The 25,106-nt window shown below is 47.0% G+C and overlaps 2 protein-coding genes across 9 annotated transcripts in view; one reads left to right on the forward strand and one right to left on the reverse strand.

Moving 5' to 3' along the window:
• OTOL1 (otolin 1) overlaps positions 1-25,106 on the forward strand; it is a 58,279-nt gene that overhangs the window by 29,082 nt on the left and 4,091 nt on the right. The window lies entirely within an intron of this gene.
• On the reverse strand, positions 4,584-13,288 carry SPTSSB (serine palmitoyltransferase small subunit B). 8 transcript variants are annotated; one of them, XM_090147612.1, is made up of 3 exons: positions 12,936-13,288; positions 10,849-10,968; positions 4,584-6,059 (listed from the first exon to the last, which is right to left on the reverse strand). In XM_090147612.1, the coding sequence occupies exons 2-3, from the start codon at positions 10,890-10,892 to the stop codon at positions 5,786-5,788; spliced, it is 318 nt and encodes a 105-aa protein (XP_090003738.1). In that variant the 5' UTR covers positions 10,893-10,968; positions 12,936-13,288; the 3' UTR covers positions 4,584-5,785. The 8 variants fall into 8 exon arrangements, with proteins under 8 accessions (XP_090003738.1, XP_090003734.1, XP_031459613.2 ...); XM_090147608.1 differs by having other exon boundaries at positions 10,849-10,971; XM_031603753.2 differs by lacking the exon at positions 12,936-13,288 and adding an exon at positions 12,713-12,846.

Below are 25,106 nucleotides of genomic sequence, written 5' to 3' on the forward strand. Positions count from 1 at the left end.
TGGAGAGGTTTTCTTGGGATGTGAGTATTACATAACTGGAGTAAAATACCCACAGCGAATGTCACCTGCTGCCTCCAGGCAAGGCACCAGAATAAGTGGAGTTGGATGCATCTGCTCACCTTGCACCATCATTTTTCCAGCTGTGCCTTCATAAATCACTCAATAGTTGCACTCTTGTGGCAAATAATTAATGTCTGTGGGCTACCAGGCTTCTCCTATTGCACAGCACAGCTGTGGGGAATGCGAAGAACTGATAGACGCTCTTTGTGCTGCCAGGCTGTGGGTGAGGCCGTGCGCTGTGCCTTGTCACCCCATATTTAATTGCATTGCTGCAATGCTGTCACAGCCCTCTTCTGATGTTAGGAGGGCTCAATCCAGACTTTGGACTCATTTGTCCTGCATTACTCCTTGATGCGCATTTACCAGCAACTCCTCTTCCTGTTCTTATTTTTTAACATCTGAAGCTGATCAAGATTCATGGCGTTAACTCATCCTCGAGTATGACCTTGAAATAATGAGATGTTTCTGATCTGCTCCATGATTATGAAGCAAAGATAGGAGCTGTCAGAAGAAGTAACTGAAACATCACCCCAGCTGACATATGTCTGTTCCTGACACCGTCTGCCTTCCCTCTCTTTTCCCTCCTTGTTCAGTCACTGTGAGAAGGCAAACTCTGAATTTTCTTATGGATTTGCCAGATTTACCCTATTCTCCATCTCATGGATATTGCTGCTTTCCTCTCTGCCCTCATTCTTGGCTCTTCTCTCCTGCCTGGCTGAGTACCAGCAGCAGGCTGTGCCTGATTCCACAATTCTTATGCAAAGGGTGCACACGCATCTTTTAAATATCACTTTTAAACCAAGACTAATAGCTCCTGGTAACCGGGGGAGGATAGCTAAGCTTATCGCATGTGAAGTGATTTCTACAGCCTGTTTCTAGCTCAGAGCTTCTTATCCCCTCCTCAGGAGGCCTCAGTAATCCCAGGAACAGCTCAGGGACTCGCTGTATTGGAATACCAGCATCAGTGTGATTTATCAGCTGTCAGCTGGTGATGTAGCAACTGCTGCGAGGACCTCTGAAATATGGGTGGAGCAGACACCGACGATGACAAAAGTCTCAGAGTTAATTCTAACCTCTGCCCGTGAATCATAGTGTTGGAGCTGGGGTGTTCCCATGAAAGCTGCCGAGAGAGATTTTCATAACGTGGGATGTTTGAATGCAGTGGTGGAGTGTTGCTTACTCTGAGGAACAAATGATCATGTTTTGAACCATGCTGTCTTCATTTAGCATGGGCCAAGTTTTCCTCGCTGCATGTAGAGGAAGATAGCGAAGGAGCTGCGTTGGTTCCCTTGTTGCTGCTTGTGCAGGAGAACACCATGGGCAGCTGCCTGCAAGCTAATGGACACCAAGTAATTCAAGCGGCAGAAGAGATGATTGGTTTGTCTTCTTTTAATTGTGATATTGTAGCCTCTTTGTCTGATGATCCATCCCATCTCATGGACCATTTCCTCTTTCTGGAAAGAATGAGGAGCCCACCTGCTTTGGTGCAATTTGGGGAGCTGATGTGTCCCTCTGTCCTGCAGGCCTGCTACCACCTGCCCTTGTCCCTTAGGAGAGCTTACTGGTGACAACAAAGGAGGGGAGTGGTTCAATATGTCATATTTTATCACCAAATTCTGCTGCTGTCAATACCCCTGTGCACACAGCGCCCAGATAAGTAAGTTACCTTATCTTTGCTAGGAGGATATCTGGAGTTACCAAACACAGGAATGTAGGCTCCATGTGGGACATGTTTTGTGGAGGGATAAGAGCAGTGACTTGCTGATACAGCTGGGGTTGGGTATTTTGGGAGCAAATAATGAAGATGACTTTGGGTAGGAGCTGATACAAGTGAGGGCAGCACTGCTTTTGGTACAGCATTGGACATAGTCCTTTTCTGTGGATGTGTGCAAGTCCTCAAGAGTTCAGTAATATTTAATTAGAAAATTACCCTTTTCTGCTCCAGTTTTCACCAGCTCAGTCTGGCTCGCTGCCCTTTGTCCACATCTCTGCCCTGGGGTGCAGTAGTCCATTGGTGATGATCAGCCCAATGTTGGCAAACACTTCCCGATGCCATGTGTGTGTAAGTGGGCTCTTAGGGTCTGCTGATTTCTCCTCATGTGCTTAGAGAAACACTGCTTAAAAAGGTTTTCCTAGCTGCTGAGTAATGAGGGAAATGAAACTCTTGAAACGGAGCATTGCCTGGCTAAGTGGTGCAGGGAGGCAGACGTGGAATGCTGTATTTGGGGTCCTCCTGTGACTGTGCACAGCACACAGGGTTCTGAGAACAACATCTGGGCGACGTCTGCCTCCTGCAGTGCAGTGCAGCAGAGCTTCCAACTGCAGAGATGAGATGATTTCCCTTTACAAGTCAAAGAACAGCTGTGATGAAACTTACAAAAAAATCTACTTGAACATCCCCAGGATTTCAAAATTTTGGAAAGATGGAGTCTAATTTTTTAGGGAATATCTTGTAGCTAAAATCAGACACCCAGATGAAGATGTTTCATCTTTGGGGCTAGAAGCCGCTGCCCTATTTCAAGCTCTGTATTTTAAGTCACGTGAGAGAAGAAATACAACAAATAGTGTAGAAATAACTCTGCTAGACCTATGCTGGTAATGGGATCTCATGTGAGACCCCAGCTAAGGACGGTGCAGGGAAACTTTCTTTAGCAGTCTTCAGCAAAGGCTGCCTGGAAGGGCTTCGGGAGTGCTTCTGGAGGTTCCTTATCTGGACACGTGCACATTGGTCACCCTCTGCAATGGATATGGGAGGTGAGCCATGAAATTGGCCAGGAAACCTTTAGGCAGGATAAATGCGTGCTTTGATTAAACGAAATTAAGAAAATGAATTTTAAACAAGGGAGGTATAGTGCTTGACCGCTGAGCCCCAAAATGTCTCGGTGCTTAATTTAATGATGCATTTGTACTTTCAGGGTGAATGCAGCTGAAATGGGTTTTTGTTTCAGCCTTTGTTTGTTTAATTGGTTCTGTCTACTCTTAATGTTTTGCCTTTTTTGGTGTAAAGGCTTCCAGCTGCTGTGGTCAGTTTGACCTGCAACTAGCAATAATGGAACAATTAGCTACAGGGAAAATGGAGAAATAATGAAGCAGGAGAAAAGAGCTTCACCAAGGTGTTTTATACAGAGCCTATCACTACACTTTTCACAATGGAGTTGTGCCTTGTCCTATGGCTGGGTGCTGTTACACCACAGAGTGCTTCTGCATGATGTTCGGCTGCAATCTGATGATAAAATGCCTTCTAACATTATGAATGGTTTCACCTATGGGGAAAAGGATTTCAAAACTGGGGCAGTGTTTCCTAAGCTGTAGTATGGTCTTGAGCTGTGGACATTGCTATCCTGCCTCCTCTCTCTTATATTTGGCAAAAAAAAAAAAAAGAAAAAAGAAAAAAAGAAAAAAAAAGAAAAAGTTTTGTTTACTGCCACATGCCAAAATGATTTGAGAATGTCCCTCTGGTACCCACTCATTTTGAGTAATAGGTAGCTACAGAGTGAAAAGGATTGGGAAAACCTCAAATGTCTCTTCATCAGGAAGTTATTTTCAGCAGCGTCTCTACTTTCTCTATTCCCCCTGCCCAAAAACTCCATTGAAATTTAGTAAACAAGTTGATAACATACGTTAAAAAAAAGTGTTTTTGGTTAAGTGAGGCTTCAAGGGCCATCTCCCAAGCACCTCCTGCAAAGCTACATGCAGGTAACAGGAATAATAAGGAAGAGAACTAGGACTCCCACCATGAGAAATGAGTGGAATTTCCCTTTTGCCTGTTTGCTTGTTCTGTTTGCTTTAAGTTAAATGTTTAAGGGGTGTGTGCTCCTGGAGATATGAGGCCTTTGCATGCCTAGAAGAAAGCTTTTTTCCTTGTGCTGCTGGAACAGGCCGGCTGTGTTTCATGCCAGCGGGAAGAAATAACCTTTCTGAGAAATTAGATAATGAGACGTGATTGGAAATGGGGATGAGATGGGATTGATGGGGAGATGTCATGGCGTTTGCTTCATCACATTATCTCGTTAAAAAGTAGAATCTTTTCAGGACAGGATACTGGGAACTGTTTTCAGTTCAAGCATGAGTTAGCTAGGCAAATCGCTCTTCACCCCAAAGTTCGGGTTGTTACTTTTATTCTATTTCATAGTCTGCTTTCATAGACTTTTTCATAGGTGCTTGATACTTTCCATCTCCTCCAGTGCCGTTAACTACTCCGAGCGTGATTACAGCTTGGTACATAACTGTTGCTGGCTAACAATTGTGTTAAATTGTGAAAGGACAGCTCAGCCTTCAGCTCTCACTTAAGCCTAAGCCCTTAAGCTGCTGTGCCACCAGCACCTACAGGTACTCTTTGCCTTAATTTGAAGCAAGGTGCTGGTTGCCCCCAAGAGAATTCATCCACTTTAGTGACCCGCTTGTATTGGCAATGTGATGCACCTATGAGCAAGAACACACGGGAAGAGCCGACAGCACTGAAATACTGGTTCCAAAGAATAAATTTTTATTGTTTTCTGAAAAACTGCATACACATGTTCAGATCTGTTCAACCTTCAAGACATGTCTTAGTTTCCAAATAAACGTAGGAAGGCGTCATTCTTTGAAGCGCTGCTATTTACATTTCACACTTCTCATTTTAATAACAGTAGCATCAGCTGATACATGCACTGTATAACTTATCATTTGGCATTGATATTTGCTTCAAATGGAGAGTGAAAAACCAACAAACCTTCCACTGTTTGAGAAATATCCCGCAGGCAATTAAAATAAATCTCATTTCTTCTTTATAAAGGAGATCTCTTGTAGCACTCAGGCATCATCCCTGCAGTTTTAAAAATATTACTTCCACTCTACTTACTGGATCATCTTCCCCTGGTGCAGCACTTTGCTTGCCTCAGTGAACGGGAGCAGAAATAAGGGACTGCTCAGCCTTTCTCAGGGATGGCAGAGGTGCACCAACACAGAGCCCGTTCTGTTTCTTGGCATCATTTCCAGCAAACTGCAAGATCACCTACAGGCTGATTTGTCACTGTCTTATTTAGACTACCTAAAACCAGCTGCGGCAACTTACATGCAGATAGTTGGATTCAAGTTCATACTCATATCACTTTCTCTTCTAATTTCTTATCCATTAAAATCCAGTAGCCAATAACCAGATATTAGCACTCAAATCGTGCTGCGTTTCACTCATCTCCTTACATTCACTCACTTGGGTCAAGGGAAGCACAGTGTTTTGCCACAGTACTCTGTTAACTGAATGTCTTTCCATAATGCCATTCCTCACAGCCATCCTAAGCAGCCTCTGCTGTTCCCATATGCGAATATCATGGTGCTGGAAGTGCAAAAAACATGTAATTCTGAACTGCCTGCCTTCTGTTATGCCAAAGAAGTTAAGTCCTGGAGGTGTTAGAGACTAGAAGATGCTCTTGAATGCAGGGGACTCATGGTACATGACTATTTTTCTTAGAGTGAGGCAGTGGAATATTAGGAAGTGTTGCATTCCAGAGGATGCGTTTCATTATCACACAACAAAAGCTGGCCTGGGTTTGATTTAACCAGGACTGTGCAGCCAGGGGGCAGTGCATTATTCTGGTTGTCAGCTATGGTGATTAAGCGAGCCGTATTTTGTAAGAGAAAATGGTATTTTCGTAACTGCAAAACTTCTTCAGAATAAATACACAAGGTTGTAGAAGACGTTGCATTTCAGACGTTGCCAGAGCTGCTGATCACTGCTCAGCCAAGTTCAGTTCACCACGGACACCGTGCTGTCGGGCTGCACCCCAAATATCTGGGAGAAGAACTCAAAAGCCAAACGGACGTGGATGGGGACGAAGACATACGCCGTGTACACCACCATTGCAAAAACAGTCACCGTGATGGTGTGGAACATGGACTGCTCCCATGGCTCCAGCACGTAGCTGCAGGTGATCAGCTGGTACTGGTAGTACAGCCAGTAGATATAGTCCTTCACACGCTTAATATCCATCGCCAGGTTCCAGTGGTTCTGAGACGGTGACCTGTAATGATAAGAAGCTCAGGTTACAGCTGCAGCGGAGCAAAGGACCCGGAGATTAAACCGGTGGGGTGACCATCACTGCAAGTCCAATTCCACCTGTAGTTGTTACACAAAATAAAGTTCAAAAGGAAATACAGTGCATCGGTACCAACACCTGCCTCAACTGCCCTGGGGTGGAGGCAGACCGCCTTCAGCTCTGGGAATTGCTGCCTGCACTTATTCAAGTTGTATCAGTTGGGCACTCGATTCCTGCATGGCGGTTATGAGTTTGGCTATTCATTGTACAGTAAGAATTAGAACTGCATTAGCTTGCAAAGGCGCGGGGTTCAGGTGGAAGTCAGGGTAATAGGCATTTAAAAGGGAAGGCTTTGGGCCAGCTTCCATACGTGCTGACAGCAGGCTCTCAGACCTTGCAGCAATGATGAAATTAAAAGGGCTGCTCTGTAAAGTCTGCTTTCTTCTAATAATCATTTGTTATTACTCTGCAACTCTTGGGAATAAAGCAAAGACAAGCAATAAAGAGGAGAGAAAAGTCATCTCAAATTACATCTTTTTTTTCCAGCTCATTCAGGTACGTTACAGATTAAAAGAGTATTTAGTGGAATTTACAAGTCTAGGAAGGAATTTCCATCAGGTAATAGCATTATGCATTCACTGTTCCCATCTCCACACAAAGGAGAGTGGCTGAGCGAGTATTAACTAGGAAATGGGCTTTGCCTTCCACTCTTTTTTTAGTTACAAGTTGTTTTTGCAGTATTTTGAATAATCCTTAATTTCAGGTTGAAACCATCTAGTCAGAGAAAATGGACAGAATGCTGAGCAACTCTACAAGGCTGAACTCCTTTAAGAGGCTTTTTGCAGGGCTGAGTTTAAGGACACGCATATTAAACAGATTAGCTTGTTGCAAAAGGGAGCAACAGACTTCAGTCCTGCTTCCAGTGCATCACTTAGGTCTGCAATCTGTTTCCTAAAGCACCAGCCACAGAGATGCTTGGACACGTTAGGTTAATACTGATGTGCAAAGGTTTTGACCAACAGCTGCCTCTCCAGGAAGCCTACCAGCTTCCTCCATCCGTGCTTTGGCACAGCCCTTCCATTTTAAACCTCCATCAGTGGCAAGGGTACAGGCTGGGGAGAAAGGTCTGCCATGGGCTTCTGCCCTGGTATGAATGGAAGATGATTCCTTTCAGATAAATTATTGCAAGGCCAGACTCAGGAGAGGCCTTAGAGCCTTGTAAATATTGCAAAGCTTGTAATAAAAATGACACAGCTGGCAAACTGTGACTCACTGGGAGCCAAGAGTGTCTCTATTTATACCTTCTGCAGAAAGAGCAGCATTTTTCAATGAAGAGGTTAAGCCCTTGCCTATAGGATTGAAAGTAGGATGATAAGGGCCCTCTTCTGCTATCTAGGATTACAATATTTACACTGGGGTTATACTGGTGCTAGTTAAACTCATATCTCTCTGGGTAAATACTTGCTAAGCCTGACCAAGGGAGAACCTCAGGGCTGTGCTGCGCTGCCTGACCTTGCCAAGCTATTGTTGGGGCTGTGGGTTTTGGGGAGGAGTCGTGGGCTGATACAGCCTTCTGTCCACAGCAGCACATGCACACACATCCATCAGTGCAGAGCTGAACCCCCTTCACTGTGAGAAGGAAGAACCAAAATAACAAAACATCTCCCCAGGCTGACTGTACCGATACTGGACCAGGCTGCAGGCTGAGCACTGTCACCTAGGAGATGGTGCTGTTTTGGAGGGATACATGAATGCAGTATGAAGTAAATAAGCAGCAGACCTCTTGGTTTATACCAGCAGTACAATTTTGCTAAATTTCTCTAGCCTGAGGACTTCATTTCAGTTCATCTCGGTCACTGATCCAAGCAACACGCGCTGCAATAGGACTCCTGCTGCCCTGCTCCTCCAGCACAAGCTGTCTGCGTGCAGGCTGCATAACCTCCAAATGAATGATGGAGGTTGAGATAAGTAAAAGATGTTCAAATTACAGTCTGTGTCCTCACCACGAACACTTCTGCTGCACCTAACCACTCAGACTTCCTCTGTTAGCAGGAGCATGAGGGGTGGCTTGGAATAATGCAGTTCTAGATGCATAATTTATAAAAGGAAAATATAGATGAGAAGGAAGAAGCGCTCTTAAACCAGCTGCTCAGACAGTGAGATACCAGAACCCACTGTGTTACTGTGGCACAGATACCTTTCCTGAAGGTATTCCCTCTGCATCAGCTGAGGCCAGATCCCAAAGCTCAACACCTCTTGTCTTCCATGCAGACCAGTTAGCTGTAGTGCTATCAGAAGCATTGTAAACAGGACTTGTCCTAAAGAAGCTTCTGTTTGCACTGTTAAGCACTGTAGGGCTCTATGACATTAAACCTGCAGTCAGCAGGAGCTTTAATGTTGAAAGGGTCCTGTGCTAAACATTCATCAGTTACAATACTCTGTATGGGAGGAGGTAACGTGCTGCCAGGGAACTTCAGCTTTGCACTCATTTGTCTACAAATTTCAATCCAACTATTCAGCTGCGCTGTGGAAATGCCTTCCTGTTTAGAAGGCATGGGACTGTTACAACCAGCTATGAGTAAAATGAAGAGAATTCAGCTTATAAAGCCATTAAGCAATGATCCAGTTATTTTCAGCAATTTTACCTCCAAGGAAAAAGGCAAGAAGAGAAACCTGTAAAGCAGCTTTTATTGCTCTAAGTGGCAACCTGATTTTCTTGCTTGCTGACACATGTCTCTGACTAGGGTAGCTGAAAAGATAAATAAATCATCACCCAAAAAAGTATGCCAGGTTTCATTTAAGGGCACGCTTAACATAAGAAAATAATGCCACTAATCTTGATTCGCAGTGCTACAGCAGTGGTAGGTGGTATGATTTGGGGATGCCAGTGTTAAGTACTTTGCTACAGCTTTTCTGCTTTGTGTGACAGAGTTTTGGGGACTCAGTCTGTAGCTCTGGGGGCTGAGGGACATATGGCCCAAATGCACACACTGGGAATTTCCTGTGGAAGGAAACATTCCTCCAGGGGAACTGTGCATGTCATTTCAGCTACTAGAAGTATGGGGAGCCATGTCCATTGGATATTGAAAAATATGGATAAAGAATTTGCAGATGGGCTTTAAGTGTTCTCATCTGTAATCTGACTGCGACAGAGGTTTTTTGTCTACTGTTACTCAGACAGTTTGTCCTGACTTCTCCAAGGCACCAATCTTGTCCCTCTTAGTGCTGACATAACTCTGGGGTGACCCCATTGATTTTATGTAGGCTGACATCTCTGAAAAATGCAAATGGAACGAGAAAGGGATTCACATTCCCAGTCCGTCATACACTCGCTTTAATATGTTTTATTCAGTGAGCACCAAACGGTGCATAATGAATGAAATGCAGGTCCTGTGGACAAGGAATCGGGAAGAAATGGGGATGAAATTTAGATGAGGCAGCAGTTAAAATGGTGTGGAAAATCTGAGCGCCAGCACTGCCTGGGGACACGGTCTGTGCTCTATTGCAGCTGTGCTGCTCCAAATCCCTGCACACAGCACAGCCCCTGGCCACCGTGTCAGCTCAGCCCAGCAAGCTGCCTGCCACCTCCTGCCGAGCACAGCCCTGCAGTACTTACATTTTAAGTGCACCCCAAAGCTTGTTCTTCACAGGGAGGTAATGCCAGATAAAGAGCATCAGTGAAAGGACCAGCAATGACCCGTCAACATTATGGGCTATTACGCACCATTACAAGCATCTTTACATAAAGATTTTAATAAAGATCCCCTCTCTTGTAATTCTGGAGTAAAAACACACAGCAGCACTCTGCATTTATTACTATTTATGGTTTCTGTTCCTCAGCATTCATCCTCCAGGGGGCAGGGAGCGTGCCAGTGAGCTCCATGTGCACACACTTACTTGCCTCCATTCATGCACCTAACACCTGAATGAAGTTCAGCTTCAGTGATGTTTTACTACCAGCCATGACTCAGCCATTGTGAGCGTTGGTCAACATGCTCTGACTGCAGCCAGGAGTTGGAAAAACACCAGACTTCCAGGAATGGAAAAATATTTCAGGAGCAAAAATAATGGCAGTGGTATTTTCAGCCACATTTCTGCTTTACCCTGGGCTCCCCATCAGCTCCCCAACCTGTCAGCACAAACCCTCCTCTCTGCTGACATCTGTGGCAGCACAGTTGCCATTTGCTTCATTTGAAAGAAAAAAATAATTAAATTACATGGAATAATAGAATCATGAGGGTTGGAAAAGACCTCCAAGATCCCCAGGCCTTGCAATACTGCATCTTCACCATGCCCACTGACCATGTTCTTCAGTGCCACATCTCCATGGTTCTTGGACACATCCCTGGGCAGCCTGTGCCAATGATGCATACAAGACTCAGGAATCTAACAAATACCTTTCACTGCTGACAAGAAGCCATCCACTTGCCATGGCTAGCTTCCAGTAAGGCAGCAAAGCAGTAATCGATTGGCACTACAGGAATGGCTGTGCCACACCTGCACAAAACCCAAGCTCAACTTCCTCCTCTGCAGCTCTGAACACAAACCTGGCCCCGTGTGCACATGCTTTTGTCAATACTATGGCCATGGGCACCAGTTTGGAGCTATCATTGAACTGCCTGGACACATCTGTAGTTGGAATAGTGGGACTTGGTCAGAGTTCCCCCTCTGTAACACCTGAATCCTGTTTTCTTCCTGTGCCAATCATCGTGCCAAAATAATTTTACAAAGAACTTTCTTCAGACGCTGTCCCATCCAGCTATCTTGTACTTACGGTTGACAAGCTCCTTCCTTTCCAGCTTTCTCCATGCTGAGCATGCTCCAGGCTCTGCTCCTCTTCCCACGTTAGGGCTCTGTGCTGGAGCTGAGCTGAGCTGAGCTCCACTGGTGAGCGCTGCTGGGGAAGGAAACATGAATTGGCATGGTGAGATATTAGGGCTGGCTTTCCCTGCATCGTAAATGGACGCATTAACATGGTTTTGAAGAGAGCTGATTCCCAACAAGACCTCAGATTTGTAACTAGAGACCAGCAGTAGGACTGCATTGCAAATACTTAAAACATTTAGAGTTTCTGCAGAACTAACTCTTCTGTGGGGTAGCTTACAGGACTCATGACCTTGCTCTTGGGGGCTAACCTAAGCTCCCTAAGACCCTAAGACCTCAAAGCTTTGGGATGTCAGTCAGATCCTTCAAGGGACCTTAAGATGAAGTTCTGAAGGCAGTGATGATCCATTGCTCGCCCCACAAAATAGCTGAAGGATGGGCTTCAGAAAGTTTTACTTTCAAATGTATCTTCATAGAATCCTAGAATGGCCTGGGTTGAAAAGGACCACAATGATCATCGAGTTTCAACGGCCCTGCTATGTGCAGGGTCACCAACAACCAGACTAGACTGCCCAGAGTCACATCCAGCCTGGCCTTGAATGCCTCCAGGGATGGGGCATCCAGACTGAGTCCTTCCAGCAGGAGCTGAAAACAATAGCTGCTTTTGTACTGTGTGTAACATGAGAAGATGAATCCTGTGCAGTGCTGACAGGTACTGGTGCAAGCAGGTCCCAGCTCTCATGCGGGGGGCATTTCCCTTGGGCAATGATGAGAGGCAGCAGTGTGGCACCACGCTGGTTATCAGTCCATGAGGCGAAAGGAGACACAAAGTGAGACGGTTGCAACAGATATGAAATAAAAAGGGAGACCTGCATTTTTCAGAAACCTATTTAACCCCACAGATGTAATAAGGAACAACCTCATTGGCAAGACACTTCATCCCTATGAGCAAACAGTTCTGAACTATTGATAGAGGACACCCCTTATACGTGGGGGATAGATAGCAAAACCACCACTGAATTTTGGAGGGGAGGAGATGAGAAGTGTCCCTGCTCTCCTGGCAGTGGGACAGGACACAGCTCTTCACTGCTGCATTGCACTGCTGTGCTGACACCCCTCTAAAGCAGCAGAAGCTGCACTTCATTACAGCCTGAGCCTTGGTGCCATGCATCACTGGGTCATGCACTCCCGTGGCACAAAGTGACAACACCTTTTGGACACTCTTTCACCCCACTGCCCATCCTGAGAAACAACACCCGCACGCTGTACAGTGCTGCCCTGCATTTCCCTGCCAAAACCGCAGCATCCAGGATGCGCTCCAAGGGCTGCCTGAATTGCTCTCACGGCAGTTATTTGCGCCGTGCTCGCAATACTGATGTGCAAAAGAAACAAACGTCCTACAGCATTTGTAAATATACAGCACCAGGCATGCAGATTTCCATTAATTCTCCTCGGTTGTCCCACCCCATCTCGTACAGCACGGAGGCACTCCTGCATTTTTTCCCACTAGAAGGTAACTGGAAGGGACCCACAGCTCCAGGAAAGCAAAGAGCACAACGCAGGTAGAAAAACCGCATCAGTCTGAGCAGCACCTTCACCTCCCTCCCCCCCCTCCACCTATTTCATCCTTTCAGAGCACTTGGACTTATTTTCAGCCAACCCCTGCAAAGGCAACCCATCCTCCTGACAGCCGCAGCGGCACCTGCATACCCCTCACTGCAGCTCTACAGCAACAAGTACAGAGAAACCTCGCAACCAGCAACCCGTCCTTGCGCAACACCTCCCGCACCGGCTCCCCGCGCTCTCACTCCCACCGCTGCCTCCCGAGGCCTGGCCCAGCCCCGCGCTCCCGGCGCAGCGCCGGTAGAACCGTCAGCGCGGCTCCGCTCCTCCAAGGTCACCCGCGACCGGCTGCGGGAAGCGCTGCGCGCCGCCCCCGCTCTCCCCGCGCCGCCCGCGGGCAGCGGAGCCCCGCACCGCCCTCACCTGCGCCCCGCGCCTCTCCGCCCCGCTCCTCTCCGCGCCGCGCTGAAATACCTCCGCCGCCGCCCGCCCCGTTCCGCGCCTCTCCGCCCCGCTCCGCCCGCTGCCGCAGGAGCTCTGTGGTTCCCGGGCGGCTGCGGGTGGCATCTGCTCGGAGAAGCTGCGTAACGCGCTCTGGTTGCAGGAGCCTTCCTCTGGGTTTCTCTGGGCACCTGGGGCCGGGCTGGCGTTCAGCTGCTGCTTCTCGCTGCTGCGGTTCGTAGGCTGCTAACGCAGCTCACACTGCGGCTGGAAGGGGCTGAGAGCTGAGCGTTATAGTGTGCTTCAGTGTGCCTGTAAGGAAGCTGTGTGCTGGGCATGCAGAGGGAAATTATGCTGGTGTATCAGAGGAGGTGTTTCCAGAAAAGAAAGAGATGAGTGAGCAAGTATGCATAAGACTTTGAAATTCTGGGAAGTACACAATGCTGCAATACAGGCGGCCTAGGTTTCCTGAGTTTTTTCACCCCTCAATATCAAAAAGTGTATCTGAGTGTCCTCCTTGCTACCAAGTTGAATTTACAGTACAAGTGAAGAATAAAATAGCAGATTGCATCTTGACTGCTCCCCTTGGCACGGGACACCAGGTGCAAACTCATTCACTGAGCCAAGCAGTGGCAGTGCTCATCTCATGGGGCTGATCCCATTTTTCAACCCTCCAAGTTGTCACTGCGTGATAAAAGAATGGCATTAAGAACATATCCTTTCCTTTAAGGTTATGGGTTTTGCTTTGAAGTGGCTGAGATGGGGCATCCCAATGTAGTTCCTGATGTCCCCTCCACTGCCATGTGGCTTGCATTCCATTTTGAGAGCAAAACCCCTTCCCTTCAGCTCCCAGGTAGGACAAAGAGGTGCTGAGAATTTGTCCCAGATGCTGCTGGGACCGGGGCTGCCTCTGTGCCAGGTCCTTGTCAGTGGCCTATCCGTATCCGGCGTCAGGCAGCTCCCACCGCCGGGCAGATGGATGAGCTGGACTGGGGGAGCTGAAAAATCCAACAACATGGGCTGCATTACAAGGTGACACCAACTGGCTGCCAACGGGACCGCAGAGCATAGGCTGACCTGCAGTACCGCGGGGCCGCCCGCTGCCGCTCTGGCACAGGCCAGTCTGCTAAAGGCCATAAAGGAACACAAACTGTTTCAAAGGCCAAATGTAACAACAGTTATGGGAGCTGTCCTTTTGCATTTGAGCACATTTTAATGATGCTTTAAAAACGCTCTTTCCTGGTATAGTATCTTTAAGAGGTGCTTGCACAAAGTAGTGCTGGCAGCAAAGGGGCAATCAGGATGTGACGCTCCCCTTCTCAGCTCACGCACTAAGAACAGTGCCTCTTTCTCCTGCTGCTATTTTTATGGATGTTGACTGCAGAACCGATGCTGGCTTAGTCTTTGATCCTAAAAATACTTACGCAGAGGCTTTGTTTTAAACTAACAAATAGATGCACTCCTTTTGTGCGCAGAGCAGAGCAGAGATGCTCCACCAGTGACAGGAAACCACAGGAGCCTGCATGGACTGCGTGCAGGCAGCTCAGCCTGGGGAGAAGCCTGGTGCCTGGGTGGATGGAGCACAGTACAACATGTATTTTGTGAGTGGGTATTCCTCATCTTTCCCTCAGAAATACTTCCAGAAGCAGACCTAGCTGCCACCTTCCTTGGGGTCACCGTCCCCGCGTTCTGAACCTCACTGAACCCAAAGCTTCAGAATGCGTCACGCTCTCAGCATGGCAAAAGTCATAGCAAAGTCATGAATTTATGAAGTATATAAAAAGAAGTCAGTCTGTTTCCTTGTCTAGCGCTCTGGAAGATCTCCTACCTTCCTCGTTTCACCACCAGGGATTTGTGTTAATTATTGCCAAGCGTTTAAGCATTGGCTTTCGCTCCTGCAGGAAACATCCTGAAGATTACTCCTTTGAGACAGCAGTAACATTGCATACCTGCCACAAAGGCCAGGGGAGCATTTATAAAGCCAAAATGGTGCTCTGAATGTGTCCTGAGTCTGCAGTGCTCACCAAGGGGCTGAGGTGCATTGCACACCAGGCTTTGTTGGCCTGGTGTGCTCACCCCATTTGCTGCTGCTCCCTCCCGCAGTGGCTCCTGCCAAAGTCAGCATGGATTTAGGCACTGTCTACATGCCTTGTTTTCTGCACATCATTTCAGCCACATCTGCCTGGCTTCATCCACGCCTGATTTGAGCTCCCAGGCTGTGAGGCTGCTTTTTAAGGATTAGGGCAACTCTGAGGGCACAAAAGAATGAACGTTCTAAAAATGAAGCCCTTCGTTTGTTAGCTGCTGAATTTGTGCCATAATCTGTGTGTGCCTTTGGTATTTGCAAACTTTGGATGGCAAATATTTACCGAGTATATCGGAGTGCCACAGTGATGATTTTATTAGCTCCAATGAGTGTTGTGCACCTGTCTCCTGCAGGTGGTGACTTTTGCTAATCCACGGGCAAGGCCCAAGGCCCTGCAGTTTTGTATGGGATAAGAGTAGTTTGACTTGAAGCACAGAAGCAAAAATCTTACAGGCAAACGTCCTGACAAAACTGTGCTCAAAGTCAGCCCCACAGATTAGAGAAGATTGTTTTATCTAATTATGGGGCAGCTCAGATAAAGCAATCATCTGTGGGTGGTTCTCTCTGCTCTGGGTTTAGTTGAACACCTGTCTGGGCACTGGTGGGGAGGTGACTGCAGGGCTGGGTCTGATCTTGCCCCACGGTGCAGATCCTTGGAGTTTTGTGCAAGGTGGGATGTGTGGTCTGGTGTGACAGAAGCACAGCATCACAGAGTCACAAGGGGCTGATGCACCCCTGGGTCCCTCCAGCCCAGCACTGCCCCAATAGGGTCTCCAGAGCTGGTGCCAGCCCCAGCCCTGGTTGGCTCCTGCAGATTCCCAAGGAAAAGACCTCAGCTCCTGTCCAGTCCCGGTGCCAGCGCTCCAGCACAGAAAGTCAGAAATGATGTTGCATGGGAAACTGCTTATATGCAGCATCCCTTCGTTGTCCTTATAAACATCAGAATCAAGGGGCAGATTCTGCTGGGCAGTCCTGCCTGTGCCCTGGCTGGAGCAGAGGGGCTGAGTGCCATGCCAAAGCCTGTTAGCAGGCATAATTAGAAGGTTGGATTAATAAACACTGAGTACCAGGGCTGGGCAGAATCTGTAATCCCTGCATGATTCAGATCATATCATGATGAGCTCCTGATGAATCCCTTTGACAATACTAAATTGCTACAGCCAGTGTAATGGTCTGTGTAAGCGAGTTTGTGACTTTTTGTTAGAACCTTAATCTTGTAAATGACCAACAGATCTGAGCATGCCCATACCCAACCCTCATTCAGACATCAGGTGTGGGTATTTGTCCTTGTGGATTAGAAATACCTCTTTCCATAGGTGTTAATGGAAAAGCCATTGTTTGTATTGGCATCCCTAGTTGACATCTTCCTAAATAATTGGCTCGTTGGTAGGACCTGGAAAGGAAAACTCTTCTTTGGGAGCATAATGCATCCCTCTGGAGAGGAAGGCTGTGCTCAGCTGCATGGAGTGCCAGCTGGGTGTGCAGCTCTGGGTAGCACTCAACTGCTGGAGAAGGCTTTCAATTTCGTTTGAATACATGTCATTCTACCCACTATCTGCTTCATCTCCTCGTGCTCTTTCCCAATGCCACAGGAGCTCAGCCAGCTGTGTGAGTAATCATGCTCATTCTGGTAGCAGTTTCTATGGGAAATTTCTGAAACCTTTTGTGTTACCCTTCTCTTTCCCACCTTCTGGCCCATCATCCTGACTCCATCACAGCTATGCCTGCAGACAGGGAACACCCTTCTTTGTCTTTCAGAACTGTGCTATATTTCACATGAGGTCTGGCATATGCGAAAGCTCCTCAGTGCACTTGGGACTCAGAGCAGGCTCTGTCACCTCACAGACAGCAGCTACTGCCATGGAAATCCATCTGATTTCCAGCCTACCGAGGCATGGTTTTGTTCTCTCTTTTCCTTTTCAAAGCCTGCTAGGAGAGAAGGAAAGGAATTCCTCTGCTGCCATTCAGGAGATCCAATAAATACGTGTTATAATTTATTTATAATATTAATTTATTACTATTGTACATTTGCCAATGTTATTCTGTTGGAGATTCTTTGCTGCTGCAGGGTGAGGAGCAGGGGAGGAGGGCGAGGGCTTTGGGCTCCTCCCATGGCACCTCCAGGGGAAATGAGGAAAACTGTACGTGGGACAAGGACAGGATTTGGTGGGTGGCAGTGTAACCCTGCCTGACACGGGATGCTTTCACTCAGGAAAGTCCCCTGCACAGGCAGCAGTGAGTGCTTGCTCTTTTTGGGAGATGCCAACCCCATGAGCAGCATCTCACTGCCTTTTGGAGCAGGCTGTGGTGTGAAATCAGGCAGCTCCTCTTGCTGTGCTCCCGCTGCCTCACACCTCTTAAACAGACCATTGTGTTTCTAAGGTGGTTAATTTTCACCTTGCAGGGCGTGAGGAGCTGGTTCCAAAGACATCAGTGGGAATCTTTCCTCCGACTTTAGTTTTGATCCAAAGTCTTTCACATCTAGTTTGTATGTCAGAAAAAACAATTCTCTCCCTCTCCTGGGGCACTTTGATATTGCAAATACCACCACCTCCCACCAAGTACTGAGTCCACCACAAGTCACAGGCCATTTCATTCCCAGGTTTCTGCCTGCTCTGGGGATTATGAGGTTGCAGCACCCTCCTTTTAAAGCACATGACTCCAAGTGGTGCAACCTTGCTCTATTACAAAATTGCCAGGGCAATGGAGAGTTCAGGCTAAAGTAAAGTAGATATTTCCAGTTCTGTATTTCCAGTTTCTGTATTTCCCGGGGGAGTTGCGACATATCCTGACGTAGCATTGTGCCATGGGGAGTTTTATCCCAGCTCTGTGGCATAAAACTGGCTGTTGTGGAGATCTGCAAGCACATCCTGTCGTCAGAGGGTCATTAACTTGGGTAGTTTCAGGCCAGTGTTCAAAAAAGGTGATGATTGCAGTGTTCGTGGGGGGATAACATGGGTAGGACAAGAGGTTTTGCTAAAGCACTTTGACTTGGATAAGCTGTGTTGGACAGAGAGAGGTTGCCACCTCTTAGAATCACAGAACCATGAAGGTTGGAGAAGACCTCTAAGGTCACTAACTCCAACCCCAGCTCAGCCCACCATGTCCACTGCACACATCTCTCAGTGTCAGCTCTCTGTGGTTCTGGAGCACCTCCAGGGATGGTGACCCCAGCACTCTTGGGGCAGCTGTGCCACTGCATCATTGCTCTTTGGAGAAGAAATGTTTCCTAATATCCTTCCAATACTTGAAGGGAACATATAAACAGGGGGAACAGCTGTTTACAAGGGTGGATGGTGATAGGACAAGGGGGAATGGTTTTAAACCAAGACAGGGGAGGTTTAGGTTGGATGTTAAGAGGAAGTTTTTCACACAGAGGGTGGTGAGGCACTGGAACAGGTTGCCCAAGGAGGCTGTGGATGCCCCATCCCTGCAGGCATTCAAGGCCAGGCTGGATGTGGCTCTGGGCAGCCTGGTCTGGTGGTCTGGCACATAGCAGGGAGTTGGGACTGGATGAGCATTGTGGTCCTTTTCAACCCAGGCCATTCTAGGATTCTGTGATTCTATGAATATCCAACCTGACCCTCCCCTGGAACAACATGAGCCTCTCACCCAATTGCTGGTTACCTGGGTAAGGTGATGAGAAACACGGCTTGCTGCCTCTGTGTTCCACTGGCTGTAGTTTCTGGGTTGATACCCCTTAAATATCCCAAGCCACGACTCATTTCCTCTCAAATGGTAAGACTGGAAAAGGTTAAATGCAATTACATTTGGGATTATTGTCATTTTCCTCCTTGAGCCTGAGCCTTTTACACACAGGGCTTGGAGCTGACTTTTCTAAATGAAATCTGCCATTTTCTGCAATCACAAGGTTTTAAGAGATTAAGCTCTAAGAATACTAAATATCATAAGTCCCATGAGAAGCTGCAGGTCAGCAGCACGGCTGCTTCTCTATACCACACCTCCCTTTTGAAAAAGCACAACCCCCCGATTTTGATTAATTTCTGCCTTTCAGAAATTAATTTACGCGGCAGGCGTATGGAGACAGAGGGACCCTCCGCGGTTGCTGAAAGAATTGGGCAGACACTGATAATGTTGGGCTTGCTCACCAGGACTGGAATATGTTTTAAAACCCAGCTCCTGCCCTCTGCTGGTGATGCCGGCATCGGCCTTCGGTGTCTGTTGGAATTGGGAAAAGTCCCCCAGGAGTCCGGCGGTCAGACAGGGGAAATTCATCTCTCTGTGCAAACTGATGGTGGTTTCGTACCTGGGAACTGCTGCACCATTGCTGTGAGCTCAGTTTCCTTGCTCCGAAAACCAAAGGCATTGTATTTGAATATTGGGGTGTGAATGTTACAACCTGGACTTTGGTGCTTGGATGCGCTCCGGGTGGGATGCGCGGCGCGGTGCGGTGCAATGCGGTGCGGTGCGCGCAAGGACCTGGCGCAGAGGAAGAGGTGAACATTTTCCCGTCTGGAGAGAGATTGCGTTAGGGCAGGCAGGAAAACACGGGCCGATGTTGCTCTCTAGCGGTCCAGCCTTGTCTGCACGGCTAAACCATGTGCTGAGGGATGCGCGGAGCGAGCTGTGCCGGCCTCACCGGCTCCAAGCTCTGCTTAGCGAAGTCACTCACAGCTCATGGCTGTTTGTAGGGGTCAATGCGATGTTTGTCGGATCATTCAGAGCCCTTATGAGATACAGGAAAATACCGAGTCTGAGAGGAATTGATGTTTTGGATCGCTTTGATACCAGTTTAAAAACAATCAGCTATGAATAATCACAGAATTGTATGGGATGGAATGGACCTCTAAAGATCATCGAGCCCAGCCCACCTGCAAAGCAGGCTCTGTACAGCAGGCAATGCTGTTAGCTTGCAGTACGGTCTATGCAGGACATGCATCCTTTAGGGTTGTTTCATCTCAGAACGTGCAATGCTGGGATATAATACACCATAAGGAGTGGAGTGGCTGCATCAGCTGCAGGACGTTCCAACGAGGAAGCATAAAGGCAGCACATGGCCTCCTATGCAGAGCTATGGGGTCTATTTCCTGAGTGACATAGATGCTTTTTAAGCATGGAAAGGGAGACTTAAAGAAAAAATAAATCTAATTTTCAAAAGGATGCAGAACAGGATCTACTGCTGTGCATGAGCTGCAAATGGATAATGGAGACCTTCCCATGCTTCTTTAACTGCTGTACAACATACATGAGTTTTGCTCTTCATTTTAGCACGTAACCCTGGGAATTCAGAGACATCCACGATTGTGGGTAGGAATGAAGTTTCTGTGCTGGCAGAACAGCCTCCAGGGAGCACAGCCCCGCCAACTGATATCATCTCTCCTGTGAGTTGGCACTGCAGGGACAGGGAGAAACAATCCCACCACTTGCTATGAGCAAAGGCACTGCTATTCAGAATGGTTTTCTTCCTTTTTCTTTAAGCAGACTGAAGGGAAGCAGGGTTCTGTGCCAGCCTCAGGCTGAAGCACAAAGGCAGAGTGGGGTGAAACAGGGGACCAGGAAATCTGATCACTTCTACCCCCGGCCTGCTCCAGTTTCCAAAGGTACACAATGGATGTATTTCTTAGGTGGAAGCATCTGTATAGTGGTGATAAAGGAGACCCTGCACTGGTTTGGAGCCGGACCGCTGCAGCTGAGCTGGTTATGGTAAAGCACATCCTTTTGCAGGGCAATCTGGTCTCAGAAAGAGCCACAGAGAACAGCACCAGCATAGGAGCTTCAGCCCGAGGAGCCACAAGCACTGCTGGGCTGTGATTCCCCTCTCTCACATAAATGCATGTTACCAATAGCTTAAATGTACATTTAGGAACCCTCAGAGTGATCGACTCAATAAGATGTAATAGGGATCATGAAGTTCTTACAGTTCTTAAATAACTCCCTCCATGCTTATTTTTGTGAAATGGGAGCTGTTGGACCTTTCCAGCCATTATGCCTTCAACTGCAATGAATCTCTATAGAGGTGTAGCTGTGCTGCCAAGCAGCAGGCTCGGGAAATTGCAAACAACACATGGAGTGGAGCTTGTGGGGTACACTGCCATAGAGTGATGCAGGCTTTTTTTTTTCCAGCCTTATTTTCCCCTCAATATCTGAATCTCAGCAACACTAAACACAATTATAGTTTTCTCCCTTTGTAGCTAATGAAAACTCCTGTAGCAGCATTTCTATTTTGGGGTCAAGCATTTTAGAATCCTATGTAAGCAGTAGCTCAGTTTCTTCCATAAGTAACTTGGGCTGCAGAGAGGGGAGAGCCAAGAGTCTGTGGGGATGTCCTGCTTGACCACGGTCATGGTAGGGAGTTGGCACTGGGGTTGCAAGGGTGAGAGAGGGAATAGTTTGGCCTGTAATTAATGCTTCCCACTCTGTGCTTCAGCTTGCAAACCAGCTGTGCTTTGTTGTGTGTGTGCTGTTTGGCACCTGGTGGAATAAACATCAGGAGGCTGGTGTGCCTGGTGTTGCTCTGCTTTGGATTTGCATTGTGCCAACCCAACAAGCAAGCCTGTCTTTCCATTGAGACAGGAGCTGAACCTCCAAGGTCTGATTTCTTATTGCGCTGCATTTCCAGGTTTCTTCTTCAAAGTTGTCTTTGCTGGTTTGTGTGTGGTTACCCATATGGGTTTCCAAAGCTAGCAGGCTCTATAGGTGCAGGGTGTCCATGAATTTCATCAGAGCCTTGTCCAAGCTCACCACTAGTTTAGGAGCAACTCTCCCATGCAGAAATAAGTTGCTGGTGAGGATGATGCTTCTGTGAGGAGCTGCTTCATGGTAGTTGAAGCTTCCTACAGGATGAACCCCCGTGCCGGCCTTTGGCAAGCCGCAGGAGAGGCTCGTTGTGTCCCTGTAGTTATCAGCAGGTGCCAGCCCTCCTTACCAATGGCTGGAGGTCACGTCTGGAGCTATCAGCAGCACTGCCACAGCCTTTTTCCATTGTCAGCTCTGCAAATTTCAGTCTGAAACAGTTATCTGCAAATATGCAAAGCTAGGAAATGTACTGCTTGAAATGTATTTTGAAGGAGTGTTAATGGACCACATGCATCATTTATATCACTGAAATGTAGATTCTAGAGCCCCGAATAAACAAAGTGATTAATCTAGTGTTAAATCTTAATTTACGCTCTCAACCTATGAGTTTTCCAAACTGCTTCAGTAACTAAATAAGCACTGTATAATTTTAAAACCTGCAGTTGTCACATAATCTACTAATACTATTCTAGGCTGCTACTATTCAAGCTGTTCAAGGAAATACTCTAACCCAAGATTAAAGTGGAATTTCTTGCGTAAACTGTAGTGTGCAGCAAATATGGCATTAGGTTGAAGTCCCTGAAAGAGCAGCTCTGGTGAATGTGGAGGCAGCACTGTAAAATTCAGTAATCTTGGTTAAAAATGGTTAATTTTGCCCCACTGAGTAACCTCAGTTGTTAATGACAGGACCCATTTGGACAGGTTTTGTCTGGAGACTCAGATCTGTGCCAAAACAACTCAGTCTTTCTGCAGAAGGCTCCAAATGTTGCCATACACCAATGGCCTTGGATTGAGAAATGCTCTGTTTGAGATTTGGTAGGGAAGAGTTGTTCATGTAGAGACCTTTTCTTAATGAGTCCAAGACTCAAACTCCTTGAATTGATGTCCCCCAGTAATCTGAATCAGCTCTTAAAGGGATTGACTGGTTCCCAAACTGCTCATAGTTTTATATCTCATGGCTGCAGGGTGCCAACCCAAATGGCTGCTGGCAATGCTATGATTTGGGAGATTTCAGGCTGTTTGCTTCCTCCTTGGCTGTAGCACCAACATGGAGATGCTTCAGGCTTACATCAGCTGCCTGGGACTTGAGTGTTGTCCTTGATTTAGGTCTCACCCACAGGCTGGTGTTGATGCCTTTTGTCTGCGATTTATGTGTTCCAGGCTACAGCTTTGCCAGAAATTTAATTTCTGAAGACCCAACGATTTGAAATTCATTTTAACACACTGAATCCAATCACGACCTCGAAAATGGTTATTAATTTGTTTTTAAATAACTGTTTCAATTCCAGACCTGGACTCTGTGGTCAGCAGTTCCAATGAGCAGCAGCAGGCTGCGGGGGCTGCGACAAACACGTGTCCAGCGCGGAGCAGCTCTGCAAAACTCCTCATTGATTTCTCTGGAACAGTCTGAAAAGATGGTGAATCAATCCAGCCCACTATGCTCAGTAATAAACTATCCTTAATCAACTTTTTATTGCTGAAAGCTGTAGACCGTTGTGCAGGAAAAGGTAGTTTCGCAGTTCCAAATAAATCACAGAGGCTTACAATTCCCTCAGCTTCTATTAAAGGAGAATTGATTGTTTTCTGCAGCCTGCCCGAAACAAGCAGCCTTTCTTGTCTGGCACTGAGCTCTGAGTGTGCTGGTATGTAGTAAATTCAGCCCGATTGAATGAGGTGGTTTTCTTGCTCGTGTTTCACCAAGACAAGGCAAGGCAGGGCAGCCTCGCATTCCTGCGTCTCTCTGCACCCCGCGTGGGGCTGGGAAAGCTCAGAACAAACTGGTCCGTGTTGGTGTCATGGGGAAAGGAGGGAGTGTTGTGTTATCTAGGGAACAGGAAGGATAATCAATTAATTGCAGAGGGCTGATAAGGTTTCGAACAACATTGCAGCAGCCCTCCTGCTTTGGGTATCTACAGAAGAGCTGAGGATTGAGCGCTACTGTGCCCATGCAGCATTTTGGCAAGAGTAGAGTCTATTAATGCTCCAAATAACCTTTTTTTTTTTGTCTCAAGAACCAAAGAAGTCCCATGTGAAGAGCAGTGTCCCAGCCTGGGGAAAGTGCTTGAATTTCCTTGGATATCGATGTCACCCCAGTCCTTTCAGGGGACATCACCAACCACCCCCTCTCCCTGAACCATACGAGCTCTCATTGGCCACAGCAGCAGCACTCACTCAAATAAAACAGATTTTCTCCAAAAATAAGGTAGTTTCTTTCATCAAAGGACACCATTTCCATCGAGGGCAGGTCATCCTGAGAGCGGGACTGTGTACAAGGTAGGGGGTGATCCAGATGGTCAGTTGGTCTTCAGTTGGGATATTTGCATGGAACTCATAGAATTTAGGACAGAGTGACTGTATGATTTGTCTCGAGGGAAATTATTGCCTGTGATGAATGCAGAGCTGCAGGAAGATCTGGGCTTTCAAGCTGCTGTTTAAAAAGCTGAATTCTTCATATTTTGTATGCAGTAGGATTCCTGCTGGTAGGATTCAAATGGATGGCTTCAGAATCGCTGCTGGTGAGCTGATACAATGAAAACCTCCCAGACATTGGCTTTATTAAAAAAAAAAAAAGAAAAGTATTTATATATATTTTTGGAATAGGCTTGACCTTTGTAATGAAAAGCTGTCTAACAATTCCTTGCTGTAAGCAATTTATTTTCTAAGCAGACAGAGCTTTGGTTTTTTTCTTAATTATGTTTTTCCAGTGCTTACTGGCAGTCCATCAATCCGGCTGTGTAACAGGACAGTATCTGGTTTTCCAACTTGTTGCAGAAGTGCTTTCTAGCAGTAAAATGCAGATTGGTTCTGCCTTGAAATTGCTTCACCATTTCTCCTCCAAAGCTGTGGCCCTGCAGTGTGATGCTTTGCCTCTCCCTAGAAGCAGAATGGCACTCCTGGTCCTCAGCGCTGGCTGTTCCCATCCTGGTGGTGAGGTTTGGGGTTGGGTTGCTCTATCCCTTCCCTCTGGCATCAACCAGGCTTCACAGGGAGGTTATCAGGAGCTGGTTGGGAACAAATGCAACAAAATTGTCCTGTCCTAGTGCACCTTGTGCAGTGAGACATGCATGGAGACGGGATGCAGTAATAATCTGTGATAATTTATCCCTTCCCGGAGTTGTCGGAGTGAAGAATGGCCCAAACAGCAGCAATAGGCAACAGTGCTCAATGGGCATTTTTTTGTGGATTGTTTCATAGCTTTTTCATTAAATAATTCAGTTTTTCATGGGGGCTACTTTTATGTGAAAAAAAAAATCGCAGTCCTTTCCTCTATAACAGAATTCTTTAAGATGGAAAGCTTTTAATCTAACTGTCAAATATCTGCCATTGGGTTGGACCTCCTATTGCCCTCTGGATGGCAGGGA

This window comes from Phasianus colchicus, chromosome 10, assembly GCF_987193195.1.
Source record: "Phasianus colchicus chromosome 10, bPhaCol1.hap1.1, whole genome shotgun sequence".
NCBI classification, from domain to species: domain Eukaryota; kingdom Metazoa; phylum Chordata; class Aves; order Galliformes; family Phasianidae; genus Phasianus; species Phasianus colchicus.